This window comes from Emydura macquarii, unplaced genomic scaffold, assembly GCF_026122565.2.
Source record: "Emydura macquarii macquarii isolate MOO-44397 ecotype Brisbane River unplaced genomic scaffold, CSIRO-AGI_Emac_v2 contig_1043, whole genome shotgun sequence".
Lineage (NCBI taxonomy): Eukaryota > Metazoa > Chordata > Testudines > Chelidae > Emydura > Emydura macquarii.
The window spans coordinates 7601709-7621616 of record NW_027131180.1 but is presented as its reverse complement, the minus strand read 5'-3'; the positions used below and the strand labels follow the sequence as shown (position 1 = coordinate 7621616).

Genomic DNA, 19908 nt, shown 5'->3' with positions numbered 1-19908 from the left:
AAGAATATTTTCTCTTGCGTGTAATAATTTACTCTTGAGAAAACAAAATAATAGAGTTGGTAAACTTTTCTTTTTCACAGAAAACAACATTGACTTTTTGGCAAAAAATTTAAAATTGAAATATTTTGGCCAACTATCCAAAATATTTTGGCGAGGAGGTGTACCTCACATGACTTGCTTTTGCAGGATCTCATGTTTCCATTCTCCTCTATAGATTGGATCCCTGGCTGGACTGCTGCTGCACTCTGGCCAGGGAGCCTGGCCCATAGACGAGAATAAGGACATGAAGCACCTGAACCACAATTCCTATGAGGCAACGTATCCAAATAAAAATATTTTGGTTTTCAGTTGTGTTTTGTTGTTTTCTGACAAAAAAAAAAATCAATATATTCTGTGGAAAGCGGACACTTTTCACAAAAAAATTCATTCAGTTGAAAACCCAATTTTCTGACAAAAAGCAGTTTTGATGGAAAATTTTCAACCTCCTTCTCCCCAAAAAACAACTCTCCCATCTTTTGGATAGCACAAAAATCAGAACCTTAATATTTAATTTTAAGTATTTTTGTTGCTCCCCACAGCTATTCGTGAAATGGATAAGCTCGCCTTACTTTTCATGGATCAGTTTTGTATTTTTGAGGGGGACATCAGTTACGCTTCAGATGCATTCATCCTCCAACCACATTGATCCAGGTGTTCCTAGTGGCAAACAGTATAAACACTAACCCAAATGTGGTGTATTCAAGGAGCAATTGTGGTGTAGCCTCTAAATACTCCTTTTTAAAAATTGGACAGTTTAATATGCTCCAAATCTTGATTCTCACAAATTAACTAAATTGTGTTACTGCTCATTTTCCCTCTTCCTGCCCCCCTCTTTGGCCCACCCTTGGTTTGTCCTCGGGTCGTATCTTGTCTCTTCCAATGCTATTTCTTCATTTTTTTTGCCACCCTGCCCTACCTCCTCCTCCTCTTGCACTCATTCATTCCTTTTCCCACATTCCCACATTTTCTGTCTTCTCCAGTCTGGAGCAAGGGACACTGGAAGTATCTTTTCCCCCTTCTCCAAACCTGGAGGAATTCATAGGAGGCTCCATGACGCTTCTTCCAGGCTAATGGAGAGGCACTGCTGGGAGGATTTTCACTGTACACGTTTGTGATGGCGCACTGCTCTCCTCCAGGCCTGACAGGCAACACCATTGTGGAATCAGCCCTATCATGGGTGCTCTGCAAGCAATTTCCTCCCTTTGGTGGTGCCTTTTTGCCTTCAGACCATTCGGGGCATTCTCAACCCACCAAGAGAAGGTAGCCCACTGGTTTTTAAATATAGGGGGTCAGCCTTTGGGAAAAAATACTAAGAGGCTCTGTACTAGTTTAAGATATACAAATGTCATATTAACAAAGTACAGCACAACATTTTTTCCCCAAAGTTTGCATGTTTCAGGACGAGGTCTTCTTGCCACATCACCAGGAGATTACCTTGTGCCTTTGTGAGCCAGTCTGATCTTGGCCAACCCTCATTATCATAGCTCCCAATTATCATTTAATCTTTTCAAAACTACATTTCCCCCAAATAAGGGCACATCTAATCCTTATTCTAATAACTAATTTGAAGATGTGAGTAGATTTATTTGGGGACCGCCATGCATTCTGCCACTGTTTGTCTTACCTGCTCAGGAAAGTAGAGCGTAACCATTGATTTGTAATGAATCTTAAAATGAAGAATAAGATTATAGATTATTATTGATTTGGTAAGAATGAAACATGAGAACTGTTTCTTTTTCAGCAATGTGATCCTGTTTTGTTGTTCTTTACATCATTGTTGAGACAAAAAGCTAACATTTCTGGCTATATATGAATTAGCATCCCTGCTGTGTACCATAGTGTGCCTCAGCAACAGTTATTTGTTCTCTTTTAATAAACCAAATTTAGTTACAGCTGAAAATTGTTTCCATTGAGAAATGTTTCTTAAATACTTTAATATTTTAATCATTGCGGGGTTTTTTTTGGTTTTTTTTAAAGCTTCATCTTGAATCAAAACTTCTTTGTTTTTGCATTTGTTTTTCATCAGTTGAAAAGATACAGAGCCAGTGGGACGAAGTACAGGGACACCTTCAAAGCCGCAGGCAGCAGCTACATGAAATGTTAAAGGATTCAACACAATGGTTGGAAGCCAAGCAAGAAGCTGAGCAGGTTCTAGAGCAGGCCAAAGTCAAGCTTGAGTCATGGAAGGAGATTCCTTACACTGTGGACGCTCTGAGAAAGCAGAACATCGAACTTAAGGTTATTATTGAAGACAGGGAATTTGTCTGTCTGATTTGCATTTCTACTTGATTTGAATAGTTGATTGATGAAAAAAATACTTTCAAGATTGGATAACTTGGGCCAAAAAATATAGCCACAAACCAGGTGATTCTCCAGCCAAATACTCCCTCCACTGTTACCAATAATAAAAGTTCTATTGGCTACTAAATTCTAAAATTGACATCACATAAACCTCCCCACCACAATGAGCCCTAATTGACATACTTAGCAGAGAGGCCAAGGGCTGAATGATACTGGAGAATGAACTACCTTTTCACCTTGTGAGCTGATTTCCTCTTCTCCTTCCCCCATCTTGGGTTAAGGTATACTAGTACTGCATTGTGGGAAACCTTATACTACTGCTAACTGGTTGTACCTGTTCTCTTGGGACAGTGGGCAAAGGGTGTTTTTATTTTATTTTTTTTTTGTTGTTGTTGGTTTTTTTTTTTTTTTTTTTTAAAGAAAAAAAGTCTTTTAGCTTTATACTTGAGGGCAGGGCCAGGCTGATTCTAATGATATTCAAACTGGTAATATCTAACTTTTTGGTTAAAAGTTTAAAAAAACCCAGTCTTTTAAACTGTCCTCTGTCCACATAATTAGAAGATTTCACTTTCCAGAAATATCAGTCTAGCTAACACTAACATCCATTGTTTTTAATCAGTTTCTCCAATCCTATAATTTTCAAGTACATACAAGCACTAGCTTTTAATTTGCCCAGTGGAAGTATGAAAACACCAGAAATCCTTCTTTGTTTTTTGTTTTTTAGGGGGAGGGATTGGTTAAATTTTCTTACCTGAGATTCTGCCTTAAAGGTCATTGCCTGAGGAAGGATGGATGATTATAAAGAAAGGCAATCACTCACTAATGTATTGGAAAGAGTTAGAGATTATGTACACTACTGTCGTTCAGCAGCGAGGAGACACATTTGTCATTGTCTTTTTCTGAAGATAGAATGCTGGCATCTGACCAGTGTTTGATTTACAAAAGAAGCCTCAACAAATTAAATTTCCTAATGGTGCAAAGGTGTAAGGGAGCAGAAAAGTTAGTTGAACAAATTGTGTGAACAAGTTCTTAAGTCCATATATTTTTAACATTCTCCACCTCAAATACAAAGTACACAGGCAACTAAGACTAATGAAAATAACTATTTTACAAATAGTGTGACACTTTCATTTTTATGAAAAAATGCACCTCCTGCTATTAGACTCACCAGAATTACCTTAGACATAGGTGCTGGAACTAGGGGTGCTAGAGGTGCTGTAACTAGGGATGCTAGAGGTGCAGGATCCCCTGCTTTGCTTTGGTTTCCATCATATCCAAGTTTTACAGTTTTGTTCAATGGCTCTCAGCACCCCCACTATATTAACTTTTCTTGCACCATTGCCTTTATAAGTTTGCATACCTTAATACATAATTAAATTAAACTTCCTTTTACAGGGCTCTGTCTTTAGAATATCAAGCTTTAACTCAAACTGGTAAATACAAAACAGTAATATAGCTATATGAAAATTACAAATTATATGTAGCTATTGGTGTGTGTGCATATGTTTATGTATAAATAGAACTGGGCAGGAACCATGTTTCTATCCTGCAAGGGTTTTTGAGATTTCAGATTGTTTCCCTGTTCCAAATCAGGATGAAACCTGAGACCTTTGGAAATTTTAGCCAAAAAAGAGAGACAATCTTTCCTCCCACCCGCCGCCCAGAATAACCTAGTCGTGAAGGCACTTACCTGGGATGTGGGAGACCTAAATTCTAGTCCTTGCTTGGAATATTCAGTGGGATATGCTGGTCTGCTGGGATGTATTTCTCTAGTTTTGGACAAAAATTTCGTCCTGGACTTGAGAAACCTTCAAGATGAAAGTTTCATCAAAATTGATACATTATGCAGATTCAACCACCAAAATATTTTGTTGTATTCTGATGAAAAATTGTTTTGTGAAAAATTTTCTGACCAGCTCTGTATAAGTGAGGAGAGTGTATAATAATCTCATTCATTCCTTCAATTAAAGAAAAGAAAAGAGAGGAAATTCCACTACTGCTAGCTATGAATTAAAATGTAAAACCTGGATCTTGAATAACCCTGAAATTCGGAGCATTTGGTGTCCAGACCTTGAACTAAATTTTGCAATTTGAGCCCATATCTAGAAATTTTATGAAATGTGCTATAATCTTCATGAAAACCTGTCAGATCATCAAACCCACAGTTGGACTTTGCTTTGCTTTCCCTATATCCTGATATAATTGCCTATGGCCTTACAGCCTTAGACAGTGCCAATCACCTTAGTTTACTTTCATTTGTTTGGTTTTGCTTGTCCTCCTTCCTACAAGTGAAAAGAAATTCACCTCCGACCCCCTCCCCAGCCTTTTTATGAGAAATCTATTTGTCTGCCTTGTGATTCCTGTTGTATCAAATCCTGCATAAAAGCCTGTCAGATGTGACAACATTAGCTGTTTTGTGCTTGGCTGAGCTAAGTGAACATGAATTCAAAAGAAAACTGAAATCTTGTTTGAGCTTAGCTGATTTCTTTTATAAAACAGCATCTGAATTGAAGGACCTAGACATAGATCTGGTCTTTAAAAAATGCTTTTAAGTCTTGTGTCTTAACATGCACGTGCATTTTGATGTCCTCCGCTTGAATGTTTAGAATATACACAATATCTTGTATTTGCAGTTTTAATAGATTATTACTTACACTGAGCAAAATTCAGACCGCTGCTTCTGTGCCTTCACGTATTGGGAAATAGGCAGCCAAGTCAGACATACCCAGACCTCCTAGAAAACAGATCCATCCGATCCAGATCTATGAAGGAGTTTGGTGTCAGGGAGTGTAGTCAGCAAGAATTACCCTTGGCCCAAGTGTCCCATTTCCCATCTACTCTCCTCAATTGAAAGATTCCTGTTGACTTCAGTGAGCTTTGGATCAGACCCCTTTGTGGAGATTGTTCCTACCAAGGGCAAAAGTGAACTGCATGGGGGACATCATATTGGTAAGACTGCTTTTTATTATTCTAGCATATATCCCAAACCTATAGTTGGTCTGGATTTGCCCCAGTGGTTTTGATACTCTTTTTTTTAATTTCCATTTGCAAGAGTTTTAAATTATAATACTAAGCTGGTATCATATAGATCCTAATAAAAATTAGTTTTACTTAAGTGTCTGAAGTTAGTTCAGAGTTAATTGTTTTGTAACTTACTCAAAAGGAATATCACTTCATAAATGTCTGTAGTTTTCTGTTCAAGAATAACAGCCAAGGGACTGGGTTTAGATATGGGAGAGTCCAAACATGGTAAAGTGGGTAATAAGAGTTGTCTTTTTCACTAGAATTCAAAAATTAATCCTATTCATATTCATTGTTCTATGCTGAATGTAAGCTTTGTTAGCCTAGCAGGTTGAACTAATAAATTAGAATTAAAGGACAACAGTAGCAATCTCCATGGAGAGAACAAAGTTTTAAATTAATAAGTATGGGGACTAGTTTTTTCTTCTCTCTAGAAAGTGGTTCCTTTCAATCAGGATGGACAAGAAAATGAGGAATCTTGAGCAGTAAATGTTCATGTTAAATCTGTGACCTTGAAGACAATATAAAATCGTTTGAAGATGACACAAACAGTGGGGAAGTGGTAAATAATGAAGAGAATAGGTCACCGATACACTGAAACATGCCTTATCAAGAGTAGTGGTGCATTCTCTGTCACTGGCAATTTTTAAATCAAGATTGGATGTTTTCTAAAAAGATACGCTCTAGGAATTGTTCTGGGGAAGGTCTATTGCAGGAGGTCAAGTTAGGTGATCACAATGGTCCTTTCGGGCCTTGGAATTTACAAATCTATGAATCTCTTGGCAAGCTGGATGCAAGAAAACAATATGTATTTTCATGAGGCCAAATGTAAAGTCATGCATCCAGGAACCAAGAATGCAGGCCATGTTTACAAGATGGGGACCGTCCTGGGAAGCAGTGATTTTGAAAAGGATTTTATGGTCATGATGGATAATTAGCTGAGCTTGGGCTCCCAGTGCAATGCTATGGCCAAAAGGCTAATGCAATCTTTGGATGTATAAATGGGGATATTGAATAGGAGTAGGAAGGTTATATTACAAGTGTATGTGGCAGTGGTGCAACTGTAACTGGAATACTGCGTTCAGTTCTGAGATCCACAATTTAAGAATGATGTTGATTAATTGGAAAGAGTTCAAAGAAGAGCCACAAGAATGATTAAAAGATTGGAAAACAAGCCTTCTAATGATAAAACTCCCTGAGTCTGTTTATCTTAAAGAACATGTTAAGGAATGATTTGATCATAGTACAGAAGAATCTACATGATAAACAGACTGAAGAGTCCTCCATTATTACATCAGACAAAGGTATAACAAGATCCAGTGTCTGGATGATGAAACTAGAGACAGTGACTAGAAATAAGGCACAAAGTTTTACCAGTGAAAGCAGGGCTGAATTAAACTTCGGTGGGCACAGCACCAAACATGTTTCTGGGCTCCCATGCAGGCAATGGGGCATGGTGCGGAGGGGGGTTGTTCCCCAGAGCAAGAGGCATGCAGCCCCCCTCCACCCAGCCCAGGGCGAGAGCACTGTTTACAAACTGCCCAGCGGGCCCCTCTCCCCAAGCACCCCTATAGATCCCTATGCCTAGTGCCTCCTGCCCAGCATCAGAAAATACACAAGACCCCACCCACACAGACCCACTCCAACACCTTTCCCCCCCTCCCCTCCCCGGTGCACTAACTGGCCCCGCTGTGAGGTGACCATGTCTGCTGAGCTGAGCCAGTAGCATGTCCAGGGCTGGTCCTGGGTCAGGGATTGCTCCAGCCCCTTAGGAGCAGTGCCATCAGCTAGGCCAGAGTGGGAGCAGGGCCTGCCTGGGCTGGGCTCCCTCAGGACCCACTTGCCCTGAGGGGGCTCAGCTAAGCTCCCTACACTGCCTTCCCTCCCCCCCCAGCTGAGGTTGCCCTGGACTCTGCACTGCTCCTAGGCAGTTCGGCCCTGGGGAGGTGGGTGGACCCCCAAAATGGGTGGGCAGCAGAGACCACTCAGAGCTAGAACCACACTGGGGAGTGGAGCGGACCCTTGGGACAGGATCCCTGAGAGTCATGGCGGAGCCCGGCTGCTGGGCAGCGAGTCTCCTATAGGTGAGCGGGACCTGCTGGCTGTGAACCTCTCACACAGCGAGGTGTGGGTACTGGAGTGTCCTGGGCGAGAGGCCAGACTCAGTCATGTGGATGGGTTCGTAGTGGGCCTGACGTGATGGCATCATTGACCCTATAGTAAGCCCAGTACTGAGTAAGGGTAACTAACGACTGGAACAATTTACCAAGGGTGTGGTGGATTCTCCATCACTGGAAACATTGAAGTCATGGTTTGAATGGTTTTTAAAAAAAATTTCTAAATAGTTTTTTCTCGTTCAAATGGGTGTTAATTCAGGGAAGTCCTGAGGTCTGTTATTCATGGGGGGCAGACTGAATGATGATAGTAGCCTTTTCTGGTTGTTTAGTCTATGAATCTATTCTATTGATAAGATCTGAGATTTGATACCTGTCACTGCATTCATTGTTTTATTTTTAAATTAATAGTGAAAGAGAACACACATCCCATTTAGTCTTCCTCTTTGTATGACAAATGGTATAAACATATAAAGTTAGAACACTAGTTAGAAATCCTATGCAAAGTACTAGTTTTACTTTCTGGGTAGAATTTTCAAAGGTTTTTAAAAAAGAGTCTGTTTTCTCTGTTTGGATAAAGGGAGAGGTAATCAATTCCAGTAGAAGTTTACTTCCCCTTCATTGTGTGGGAGGGTGGATAGAGCTAAGGGTATGCCCTTGCCTGCCCACTTCCAATTCACCTATGCAGGAAATGAAGTAGCAGTCCCTCTGAGGCTGCTCTCCCAACAGAGACCCACCAGCCTTACTGTCCTGAACAGTGCATAGGACAAGGGACAATCTAGCCTTTAGTCACATAAGGTATGCACCAGTTACCTCATCACATGCTTTATAATGTCACCATTAACTATTTTGCTGCCACCTAATATTCCAGGTATAGACAAATACATATGGTGAAAGAAATGTACTGTTAGTGTTGTTTCTGAATTATACCAGAGTTCATGACCTACAATCTTAAGTGCAGGGAAATATTATAGGAATGATGCCCCCAGCTGCATAAACACTGAAATAGGGGACAAATGATGAATGGTTATACCTCTCTTAACCAGCTAAATAGCTGATACAGAACATCCAGAGAAGGGGGTGGGGGATAGAGTGGGTCATCTTTTCCAGACTTGGATTATATAAATATTTAATGCAGAAATTGACATGCTCCAAATTTGATGATGCTGTACATACATTGTGCATAGATACCCACATATAGCAACGTTTATTTTATTCCACTGGGTAATGCATGGATAAAAAGAAAGCCTCAGTCTCATTTCCTTACTTGTTTTTAATTAAGGACTCTTAATTACCCAGGCTTTCCCACTAATAACATAGCAACTAGTGTCTTCTAATTAAAGAAAATTAAAAATACACATAAGCAGCATGATTAATGCACATCCCTAACTCTTTAAGCCTTTTAATAAAGTCAGCAAATTCAAGAGATGAGACAGATGAAACAAGATGAATGCTTTACAAAATGTCATAATGAAATTAAGGTAATAAAGCACTTCGAATACTTTCCTAAAAAAACTTATTCCAAAGTAGCTGGAAGAGAAATGGGGCCTAAAAGGAAGAAAGAAAGAAATGGTATTCCATTAGTTTAATTATAAAAATTCATTACATGAAGTCAAGTAAGACAGAAAATAATGGGACTCTAATAGTTTAGACGATAAAACTTTCACTATAATACGTTGCTCTCAGTATCTGTGAGAAGTACAGAGTAGGAGCAATGACTTAAGCGTGCACTCTTCAAAGTTGTTGAAAAGATTAAATACTCATTTCCAGTAAACTGGAAAATACAAATTGTTTCCTCAAAGAGAATCCCCTGTTCTCTTCATTTATGTTCTGAATGATATTGTTCTTTAGTAATGTCAGGGATTTAACAGATTAGACTTGAAGTTAATGGTGAGAATCGACACTTTGGAAGTAGCTTTGTAATGGGTCCGTCAGCATTTCCATTAAAAAGCTTGCTTTGGAGGGGTTTATAAGGTCATTTAAATTCACATGGGACTAGAAAAAGGTACACATTTTCCAAGTGAAAGTTTACAGGCCATTAGTCCTCAACGTGGACAGACTGTTTTGGTAATTTTTGTATCTATAAAGCAAATGTAAAATATTCTGCTATAATACTTTTGGTTGAAAAAAAGTGACTACTAGTGCTTTGTAACATTGTCCTACTGGAAAAAATATTTAAAATAAAAAAGTATGAACAGGGTAAAATTCTTACATATGTAGACTAATTGATACAGTCTGCAGCAAAAAAATGGAAAAAAGCCCACATATCATAAGATATCTAAAGAACAAGTACAAAACAACAACAATATACCTAGGCGAGGACATAGTTCAAGTGTGGTTAGAGCTTCACAGTAGCTCCACCAACTGAGGCTGGCCAGGGGATTTGCCAGGCGAGCATGTATCTGGCTCCCTTGGCTGTGTCTTCCCCCCAGGCCAATGCTACCTGCTTTTGGGGTCATAGTGGAACTGGAATTGTGCTGGTGTTTGGTCCTATGCTCTGGGTAACGTAAGTGGAAGCAGATGAGACCTGGGGCTGAATCCAGCCTGTGGAATTTTAAATGATCAAGTATTCTGACCTCTTGACAATACATAGTCATGAGTGAGTTAATTAAGAAGGAATGCCTAGGCAACCTTCATTTGTTTCAGATAACATTGAAAAGTAACCTGAACCTTCACTCATACTGAAATACAACATTTTAAAGTTTAAAGAAAAAAAAATATTAGGCTCCTCTTCCCCCTATCTACCAGCCACAATCTTTTACCTGTAGAAACGGATTCTCTTTGTGGAGTCAGGCATACATGTTGCTACCTTTCTGGTCTCTAAGAACAGATCTCCTTCAGGATAGCAAAACATAGTAACCTCTCACCTGCCCAAGATAGCTTCTCTGCTGCTCTGAAATGCAGAATGTAGATGAAGAAACATCTGACGTTTTCCTGGTTTTTACAATCCTATGACACCCTTTGAGTCTTATATTTATAGAGATGTTCCAAAATGCCAGTACACTTTAGAGAAATAAGAGAAGCTTTCCTAAGAGGCAACATATTAGATCCCACTTGAAGTACAGCAGTGACTACTTCCGTTAGAGGAGCCCTAAAATTTTCCTTCTCAAGATAGAGGGACCTACAGTGCTCAAGGTAGATAGGAGGCTAGAGCTTTTTTTTCTTTCTTTTTTTCCCTGTGTCGAAGAAACTAGCTCTAATAGGGACATCCTTAAAGGTTCAGATAAGTATCAAAACTTTCGGAAGCTTATCCAAATTAACCTTCAAACTTTGAAGTGAGCAATTGCTACACTCTTTTTAAGTTATTTATTTTACTTGACTTTCAGACTTCTTTCCATCACAAATCTTGACAAAAATAGCTTACTTATGACTACCTCTGTGTGAAGACTCTGTTAGTTGAATCAAAACCAGATTTCAGCATGAACATCTTGGTGGGAAAAAGGAAAATGTGTATTCATGGAGATTTTTCCTATTTGAGCATTTAAGCACAAAATACTACAATAGGAAATCAAGCCTCACTCTTCATTTTCTGTGGAAAGTTTCTAATTTATACAGCCAGCTAAGGTTTCTAGAATCCTTCCTTGAGTGTTTCTAGCAAATTATAACATACCTTTGCACTCACATTGTCAAAGATGGCTGGTAATCTATAAGTATGTCTAGCACTCAGAACTGATCATCTGTATTGTCACTGCTCTTTGATTTCAAACAATGGAGGAGACGTGTGGATGCGCAGTGTTTTACAGATGTTGGTTATGACAGGCAGGCAAACAGGAAAAGTAAATGGAATTTGGTTCCTCATTGCAATCAATGCTCAAATCTCCTGGGCCTGCTTTTCTAATGAGGAAGGAATTAAGTTAGTTAGCAGATCTAGATACAAATTAAAATGAGCACAGAATTATGTTAAAAATTGTAAATGTTTCCTTAAAACTATTTCCAGAAATATTGGGAAATGTAATCAGCATTATTGTAACTTACTGTTATGTTTACCATATTTACCATACTCTGGTTTACCAATATTCTAGTGTATGCAAGTTTAGTACTGATCCAGTAGATGGCACTAATTACATAAACAAATCACTGTTAATAAAGTGAAAAAATGTGACAGACGTTTTATTTGTCCAAGTTTTGGTGTTATGTCACATTGTAAAAAATTAGGCCTGGCAATATATTATTTTGCTATGTTTTTCTCCTGTCTCTCCAGCATAATGAATTCACCATCACAAAGATAAAAATAGTCAGAATGCACAATAATTTATTCACCTATTTATTTTTGAGAGAATTATCAAGGTTCTGTTCACTGGTTTACCAATTTGCGTTGCCACATTTTATCATGCATGAAGATTTTGTTGGTAATTCTTGTCAGACCCTTGTCAGTAGTACTGAAGTCTTCTCATGTTCCGTAACTTTAAAAAAAAAAAAAAGTTCTGGCCCTAACCATCAGCACATGTGAGAGAGACTGTTTATGTTATTACCAGCAACCAGAAGATCCTCTTTTTATCTGGAAGGTTTTAAAGGTTAAAAGATTCATCTTCGTTTCTAATATTCAAGGTATTTTTGTAATTTTTTAAGGGAAACTGAGATTCATTGTTTTGTTTTGTCTGTTTTTGGGTTTTTTTCCCCTCTAGCAATTATCGAAAGAGCTGCGGCAGTGGCAAATACATGTGGATGTGGCGAATGACATGGCACTTAAGCTTCTCCGTGATTATTCAACAGATGACACCAGAAAAGTAGAACTGATAACAGATAACATTAATACCACTTGGGCTACCATTAATAAAAGGTACAATACAATTTCTAGCACTAACTCTGTTGTTAAACTTCATTGAATTGCATTGATCTACTTTATTAAAATTTAATATAGTGAGTGGGTGACAAAATGAAAGGGAGATGTCCAGAGAAGCTGGTCACCCCAATTGTTTTCTCATAGATGCTTATCTTTGAAATGACATGATTTGGGGGCAACAACTCTGACATGAAACAATCTTTTGCCAGTTTTAAACAGCTCAAACATATTAACCAATTTTCTAATTAACTTCAGTTAATTCACTGTGTTTCATAAAGTTCTATGCATATTTAAATTAGAGGGTTTTTTTTAGTTTTCTAACTACTATCTCAGCATCTTAATCTCCATATCATTGTAGTCAGTGCCATAAATAGAACATGAAAATGACACATCCTACTGAAACATAGTTCACAGTAGAAGCATTATACTATATCTGTGAGGAGACTCTCTAGCCAAGATTTTTTTTTTTTTTTTTTTTTAAAGATTAGATTGTTGATTAAACCATTCTGGATTACATTTTGCCATTTCTCAATGTTAGGTATAGCTACCAATTAATTGCTAAAAGATATGTTTATAGGCTGCCACTAACTGTGAATCATTCAGTGTAAAAACTACACAGAAAATTTTTTGCAGGATAAAAATGAGTTTATTTAAAGCAATAAAACTCAGATTCACAGGTTTATATTGCTGTACACTAAATGGGGTACATAAAAAATTAAGTTGGAGTTACTTTAACTGGCTTAGTATCTAGGATTACGTTTTATAGCTTATAACCAAAACTGAATGAGTTTTTAAAATGTTTTTAATTAAAGTTTATGAACAAGGTCAGCAAAGTCAACTTAGTTAAATATGCAACAAATTCAGGGGATTTGCTTGCATAGTAAAAGCTACTTAAATCAGCAGCAACTACAGGAGTTCATTCCCTTTTTCTCTTTACTGCTTTTTTGAATTAATATGGTATTCATATGCCTCCACAACAGTTCATTTTAACAGCATTTCTGTTTGTAGCAGATCTATCACCATTTTAGGTCTAACTGAATCACAAAAACAGATAATATCAATGTCCTTTAAGTTTGCTGGTGAGAAGTACCATAACTAAACTGTAAAATGTATTCTGAAAGTAAAGAGAAGTTCTATAGGCATTTCTAACCTTATTGTTGATGGTAGTCCTCTTCCTGAAAAGAGAAATTTCTTGTAAAATCTATGCTTTGAGAAACCTGTAAAACCATTCAACTTGGTCTCTTTATGTTCCTCATATTGGGGGAATGCTTGGGACTCGATGAGAAGGGCTAGATGTCTGAGGTTCAGTCCAGAAAAGGAGGAAAGTAAGGTTGGTAAGTTATGGGGAAGTAAATGGAAGAATTGGAGGCGATTGTATCAGTTCTTTGAGTTAGGGAAATCTCCCATTTGTGCCAGATTCACAATTCTGAGGTCTTGCTAGATCCGGGGCTGCTACTGAATGCTCAGGTAATAGCTGTAGCCAAGAGTCCTTTTTTTAAACGTGTCCTTGTCAAGACTGGTGTGACCACTTCTTTTGGTTGCATCAATGTCCTTGGCCTCAAGACTAGTCGACTGTAATGTGATTTACATATAGCTGCACCATGAGACCCCCCAGAAGCAGAAAGTGGCACAGAATGTAGCTGCCCACATATGAAGTGGACCTTTGTGTTGGGCACATAACTACTGTGGTTTGAGAACTGCATGGACTGCTGGCTGTTTTTTTTTTTAATGCAATTCCAGCTGTTGCTTTTAGTCTATGAAGACCTAAATGGTGTAGTACTGGGCAACCTGACAATCACTTTCACAAAGTGAGATTACTAGTTTCAAGCTGCAGCAACACGATTACAAAACAAAATAAATACATAAAAATAACATTTAGGCACAAATTTGCAAATGTGGAGGCCCCCTGAAACAGCAGAATTCTCCTGGTCCACAGTGTGCAGAGGCAGCAAACTACTAAGGAATTGTAGATTGTGAACTCTTCAGGGCAGAGACCTACATATGCAATCTCTTTCATACGTGTAAAGTAGCTAGTCCACAGCTCACTATAGATAAATTATTGTATAAAAAATTCCCAACTTATATTAAAATAAAAATATTTAGTTTACAAAGTCGACATTTCAAAGTTAGGAAGTGTCAGAGGGCGGAATTAAACTTGCACAGGCTATGTTAAATGTGGCATTTCCTAGCTTTCAAGTATATGACTTTGCAACCTATTTACCTTATAATTTAATTAATTTGTGTGCAATTTCCTTTGTTTTTAAGTAAACAAAAATGTTATTTGCAACTATAACAACCATTGTAATGGTGATCAGCTCCACCCACTTTAGATGTCAAATACCATTTGCAGTAGCTTGTACAGATGTTCAAAATATAATACTGTGTGTTCTGCTAGACTCTGATAGACTCCTGAGGCGTGGCTCCCCTTCAGGGGAGACAGACATACCCTTCACCCCTGGGGTAGTCAATATGTGGACCACAGGCTAAATCCAGATCACCAGGCACTTTTGAACGAAACCTGAAAGCTTTTTTATTTAATTATCATTGTTGTTTTTTTTATTATTTTCTCTAGAGTTTGTCTATACCTTGACCAAAACATTGGGACTTAGTCAATTATTTTTTGTCAATCTCTGCCCTACATCCATGAGTAGAAAGGGATCAAGCCACAGGCAGATACCTGGGGCCCCAGCTTTCAGAGTCATGTGGCATCAGAGTCTCAGCTTTTGTTTTTAAAAAAATTGCTTCTAACCGTCATGATTGTGAAGAAAATCTTGAATAGGTCAGCCAAGTGTAACTAATGTGACAATGTCTACCTGAGTCTACAGACAGCCTCTCCCAGAGGGATGAGCTGCAGACACTAGAGCCTGAGCTTCCAAATACCTGTAAATCAAAATTGACATTATCCACTGTTAAACCAAATTAATAGTGTCCACATAAGGGGTTTTCACCAATTTGACTAAATAGATTTAGAAACCAATTTAGTTAGAGGTGCAATTTTTGTATATAATCGGGGCCATGGGTAACCTAAATATAAGTGTAATTTCTGCTTCCCCGAAAACAACAACAACATGCTGTTTGTGTCAGGGATCTACAAGTCAATCCTGCATGTTATGGATCACAGTTTTCTGAGGGACTACCAATGTTCCTGTGCAGAGGCTGAGAAATCCTCTATTATATGTAGCATTTGGTTTTTGACCTCCCCCTCCCTTGGCCTGGGAACTTGGGGAAAAAGAAGTGTGGAAAATACTCCAGCCTCTCCTATGGCTGTATTATGATATTTCCATAGCTTTCATTTTAATATGGAGTCCCCTTAAATAGGGATTTGGGGGGGTAGCCACCAGCTGCATAAATCCTATCATCCGGTAGGATGAACACAGGGCCTTGTACTCAGATGGTCTTGACCTTCTCCTAATCCCTCCGGATCCATGACCTATTACATGGATACCTTTCACAATTGGTGAAACCTCATGTTACCGACAGGTAAAGGGATCCCCTGATTACCAAGCACCACACTGAGAAAACAGTTTCTTAACTATTTTCAAGTTTATTTGGGGACAAGGGGATGTGGGATTTCACGAGGGTAAAAAGAACAATACATATAACAGAACTATCTACTTTCCTTAACGGGGATTTAAGCCGATTAGAAGAACAATAGACACACAGTACACTAAATAGCGTTTATATGAATTTCAGAATTATAATCAACTTAATATTACTAATACCTGAAAACTATAACAAAAGTACTATTTAAAATCTTACCACCACGAGGAGCAGGGTCATGACGCCTGACCAGTGGGGGACACGAGAAAAGCTCGGGTTCAAAACTTGGACCGGTTACACTCGACTCGACTCTCGCCCAGCAGAGGACTCGGGGGCGGGAAGAGGTAGCAGCTCCAGGTGATCAGTCTGGCGGGCCGACAGCTCTTCTGCCAGACCCGCCGAAATGCAGCAGTATTATACACTTTGGCTATGCTTTGTTCATGAGAGGTGTGCAATATTCGGAACAGCCGATGGCTGCCCTAGTTCGTGAGAGATGTGCAGTATTTGGAACGGCCGATGGCTGCCCTTGGCTTTTAGCAACATCCCATTGTTTGCCGTTTCAGATGTGCTATCTTAGTTAGGTGTGTCAGTAAAGGTCCCGATAAGGTCAGGTCTCTGGTTTACTGTAATTGCTGAGCGGGAGGGGGAAGGGGCGAGTGCCGGTCACTAGATGTTATACTGTTGCCACAAAGATTTTGTTCCATTAGCTCCCTCATGGGAGGGGCAAATGGAGCTTTGTATTACTAACTGCCAGTTCAAGTGGGAAAAATCATTAGTTTTGTTCAGTACATTTAACAGTTTATAAGCACAGGAGTTTCCTTTACAATACAGATTTCAGATTGTTGTGTGAAGTAAAATAAGAGCTGGGGCATAATTTACTTTGGGGATACCAAGGTGAAGAATATGTTATGTCTCCATCACTGGCTTCCTGAAGGGCCAAATTCTCTAGTCAGATGCATGTGCACTGATTTTAGAGGGATTCATGCGTTTTCTTTTTCTGAAGAAACTATTGTGTGGTCTTGTGAGTCAATGAACTGATATTGGCTTAGAAATGTATCTAAAAAAATAGAGTCTTAGTCTGATTGCACTTTAGGGATATCAGAATCAACACTTATATATTCAACTCTTATAACATGCCTGAACAAGAAGGGAAAATGCACAGTTGCAATTTTTTTAATTTATTTTGCTTTGAATCTTTATTTTAGCTGAGTTATTACCTTCTAAAATGAATTTTCACAGGGAAAGAAAAAAAGAAGTAAAAAAAGGAATGGTTGATATTGCTTTGAGTTGTTTTCTACTAAACTAACATTCATGGCAACATTGTGTGTCAGTATAAATGATATGAGCCACCCTGTCCATGAACCGTAGGTTAATAAAACAAAGAAACAGGCAAGCACCAGTAAAAATGCTATTTTGTCTGCTGGTGATAGTTCTGCCAAAGCAAGCACTTCAGTCATTAAGGCAACATCTGCCAGTTTGTGTTTTGTTTTGCTTAGCTAGATTTGCAACTGATTGCTGTGTGTTTACCCTTTGCCTTACCATTTTGTTTTATAACATTGAACCATAATGAAAATGACATTCTAACTCTTGTAATAGCCAAGTTCGTTAGCATTTTGATAGGTGCTTCCCTTTTGACTAACCTTTTTTTTTGTGGTGGCTGAAAAGATTCACTAGTGGCATATGTGCTGATTAGTTGGGCAAGAGCCAGGTTGACTTGTAAACATGTATCTTCCTCTTCTCTTTAGGAGCATTAACTATCCTAGAAATAACTGTATTATTTACTAAAAGGCAGTTAAGGAGAGAGTGGTCTGTGCTCCCTGAATTAGCAGCAACAAATTAAGCAACTGAACTAAAATGTACTCTTGAGAAAAAGGTGGAATGGAGGAAGCAACCATCAAAAATATTCTGGATGTAAAAATGCATATCACAGTACTATAGGGGTGTTTCTTGAGTTTTCCCTTGGCCTCTAAAATGAATTAGGCTAATGTCCTCTGCTGTTTTCTTTGTTTGGGCATTAATCTAGGTTCCGATTCTGTTCACTTAAGCACTTGCCTAACTTTAAGTACATTTCTTCTCTTCGATCCATTCAAGCATGTGATTTTCTTTAAGTTCCATCAGTTTCAGTGGGAAGTTAGGCAGATGCTTATATCTGCTGAATTGGGGCCTAAGACAGGAAATTAGTTACACTTTCTCAGCATTGGAGTTAGTCAAAAGATCTATCTACTGAATTAGAGCTCCGTACATCTATAATATATTAATATCTTTAAATGTATGTCTCTTCCAGATGATCGTGTGTCTAGGCTCCTGACACATTAGGCAATAGGGCAGTGGTGTTAAACATCCTGGTTCATTTCCAATGCTTTTCTGACCCTTATGATAGTCTGCGAAATGAAAGCTTCCATAAAAAAATAAAGTAACTTTCTAGCTCTTATCCAGTGTCATGGATGAAAAACTAATGCAAAGTCGTTGTCTTTAGTCTACAGACAACCTGAAAGAACAACTCTGAGATGTCAGCTGTCACTATTCATCTCCTTAGGGTGTTAATTCTTGTAATTATGAAACTTTAAGAGCTAGATTTTCAAATAACTTAGGTGCACAGGTGTGCATCAAATTTGCACAATTATCTGATTGTGCATGTACATTGTGCAATTGTGTGTGCAACCAGCCAAACAAAGGGCAGAAATGGTGGTACAAAAAGCACCGTGCAAATTTTTTCCATCTACTGATGCTGAATATGACTGTATCTGAAATTACTGCATAAGGGCTGTACTCTAACCTTGATCTTTCTGAAAATCTCTCATGGTTGTTAGGAGTGGGTGGTCTGTTGTGGATCAAGAATGCATATAGTCTATCTGGTAAATTTGGCCTTTATATAATTAGAACTGTACTATCATCCTCTTCACAAAGTGAGTTTGACACCCCATCTTAACAGGTCCTCAGAAACCATATGTATGAGATATCTTGCCTCGTGCATTGCTGCTCCCTAGGGACGATACTAATGAGCATTCTCCTTGAGGAACTTTGAGTGAATCATCAGGCAGTTTGTGGGCTGATCTGAGGATGCACTGCAAGATGGTTGTTTTTAATGTTTTGTTTTTAGCCTTGAGAATTATTCATCCTATAAGACACGAGGAATTTTCCTGCACAAGAGCTTACTGGAGGGAAAGGGCACAGTGACATGTGTCCACATTGTCAATGCTCAATAAATAGCCTTCTTTTTTTCCTTCTTTTTAAAAAAAATCCGAATGTAGTCCTCATGAAAAGTGTTTGTTTGTGTGATAGCAAGGATGACTGAAGTCTTAAGGCTGGACTAAATGGATCCTCTTGAGAGATAAGAAAGTACTTAACTACTGACAAAAATGATGATCTGTTAACAGTTTCCACAGGGACCAAGTTTTTGCCAGGCACATTGGCATCTTGCTAGTTATCTGCTGAAAAATGGATGGAATCTATCAAACTCATTTAGTATAGGACCACAACTGCCATTAGGTAGTAAAATTGTTCAGTTTCTCTTGACCTGTGCTTAGTGTAACCCGGGGTCCGGTCCGACCCTGCGGTTGTGGCCCTTCTTCGAGCCCCGGTTTGGAGGAAGGCCACTGCACCTTCCTTCAAGGGGATTGTTAGTGTCTGTGATGAGTCTGGTGGCCCGGCCCTTGGCAGGGCAGGGCGGGCGAGCAAGCGGTCTATCGCCCTGGCCCTTGGCAGGGCAGGCGAACAAGCAGTCTATCGTCCCGGCCCTTGGCAGGGCGAGCGAGCAAGCAGTGCCCTCTGGTCCGGAGAGCAGGGGATGGCAAGGACAAGGGGGAGGGGAGGGGGACGCCAGCCCACCCGACTCCACTGCGTCCCAGCCCAGGGCCCTAGTAGTGGCAAGGGTGTTGCCACTGAGTCGGCAGGGCTCCCGCCACAACACACCGACGGGACTTTCCCGTCTCAGCCACGGCTATGGCTGTCCCTGGGCCACTTCCTCTCTGTGTCCGCCGGGTCCTTGGGATCGCTGGGGTACACAGCCCAGGGTAAACCCGCCAGTCCCTCCTCATCCACAGGTGGCAATGTGGGGAGCTCCTCTGCGAGGGGCAGCTCCTCCAGGTCACAGGGCTCAGGGGATGGCTC

The 19908-nt window shown here is 39.3% G+C and overlaps 1 protein-coding gene across 28 annotated transcripts in view; it reads left to right on the top strand.

The window, feature by feature from the left end:
• Positions 1 to 19908, top strand: part of DMD (dystrophin) — a 1854857-nt gene that overhangs the window by 1450738 nt on the left and 384211 nt on the right. For all 28 annotated transcript variants that reach the window (XR_010919130.1, XR_010919131.1, XM_067545076.1 and 25 more), the window contains 2 exons: positions 2066 to 2277; positions 12101 to 12255. Coding sequence is in view for 26 of the 28 variants with exons in the window: in XM_067545076.1 (XP_067401177.1) it covers positions 2066 to 2277; positions 12101 to 12255 (367 nt within the window). In the remaining 2 variants the exon portion in view is untranslated. The remainder of the gene's footprint in view (positions 1 to 2065; positions 2278 to 12100; positions 12256 to 19908) is intronic.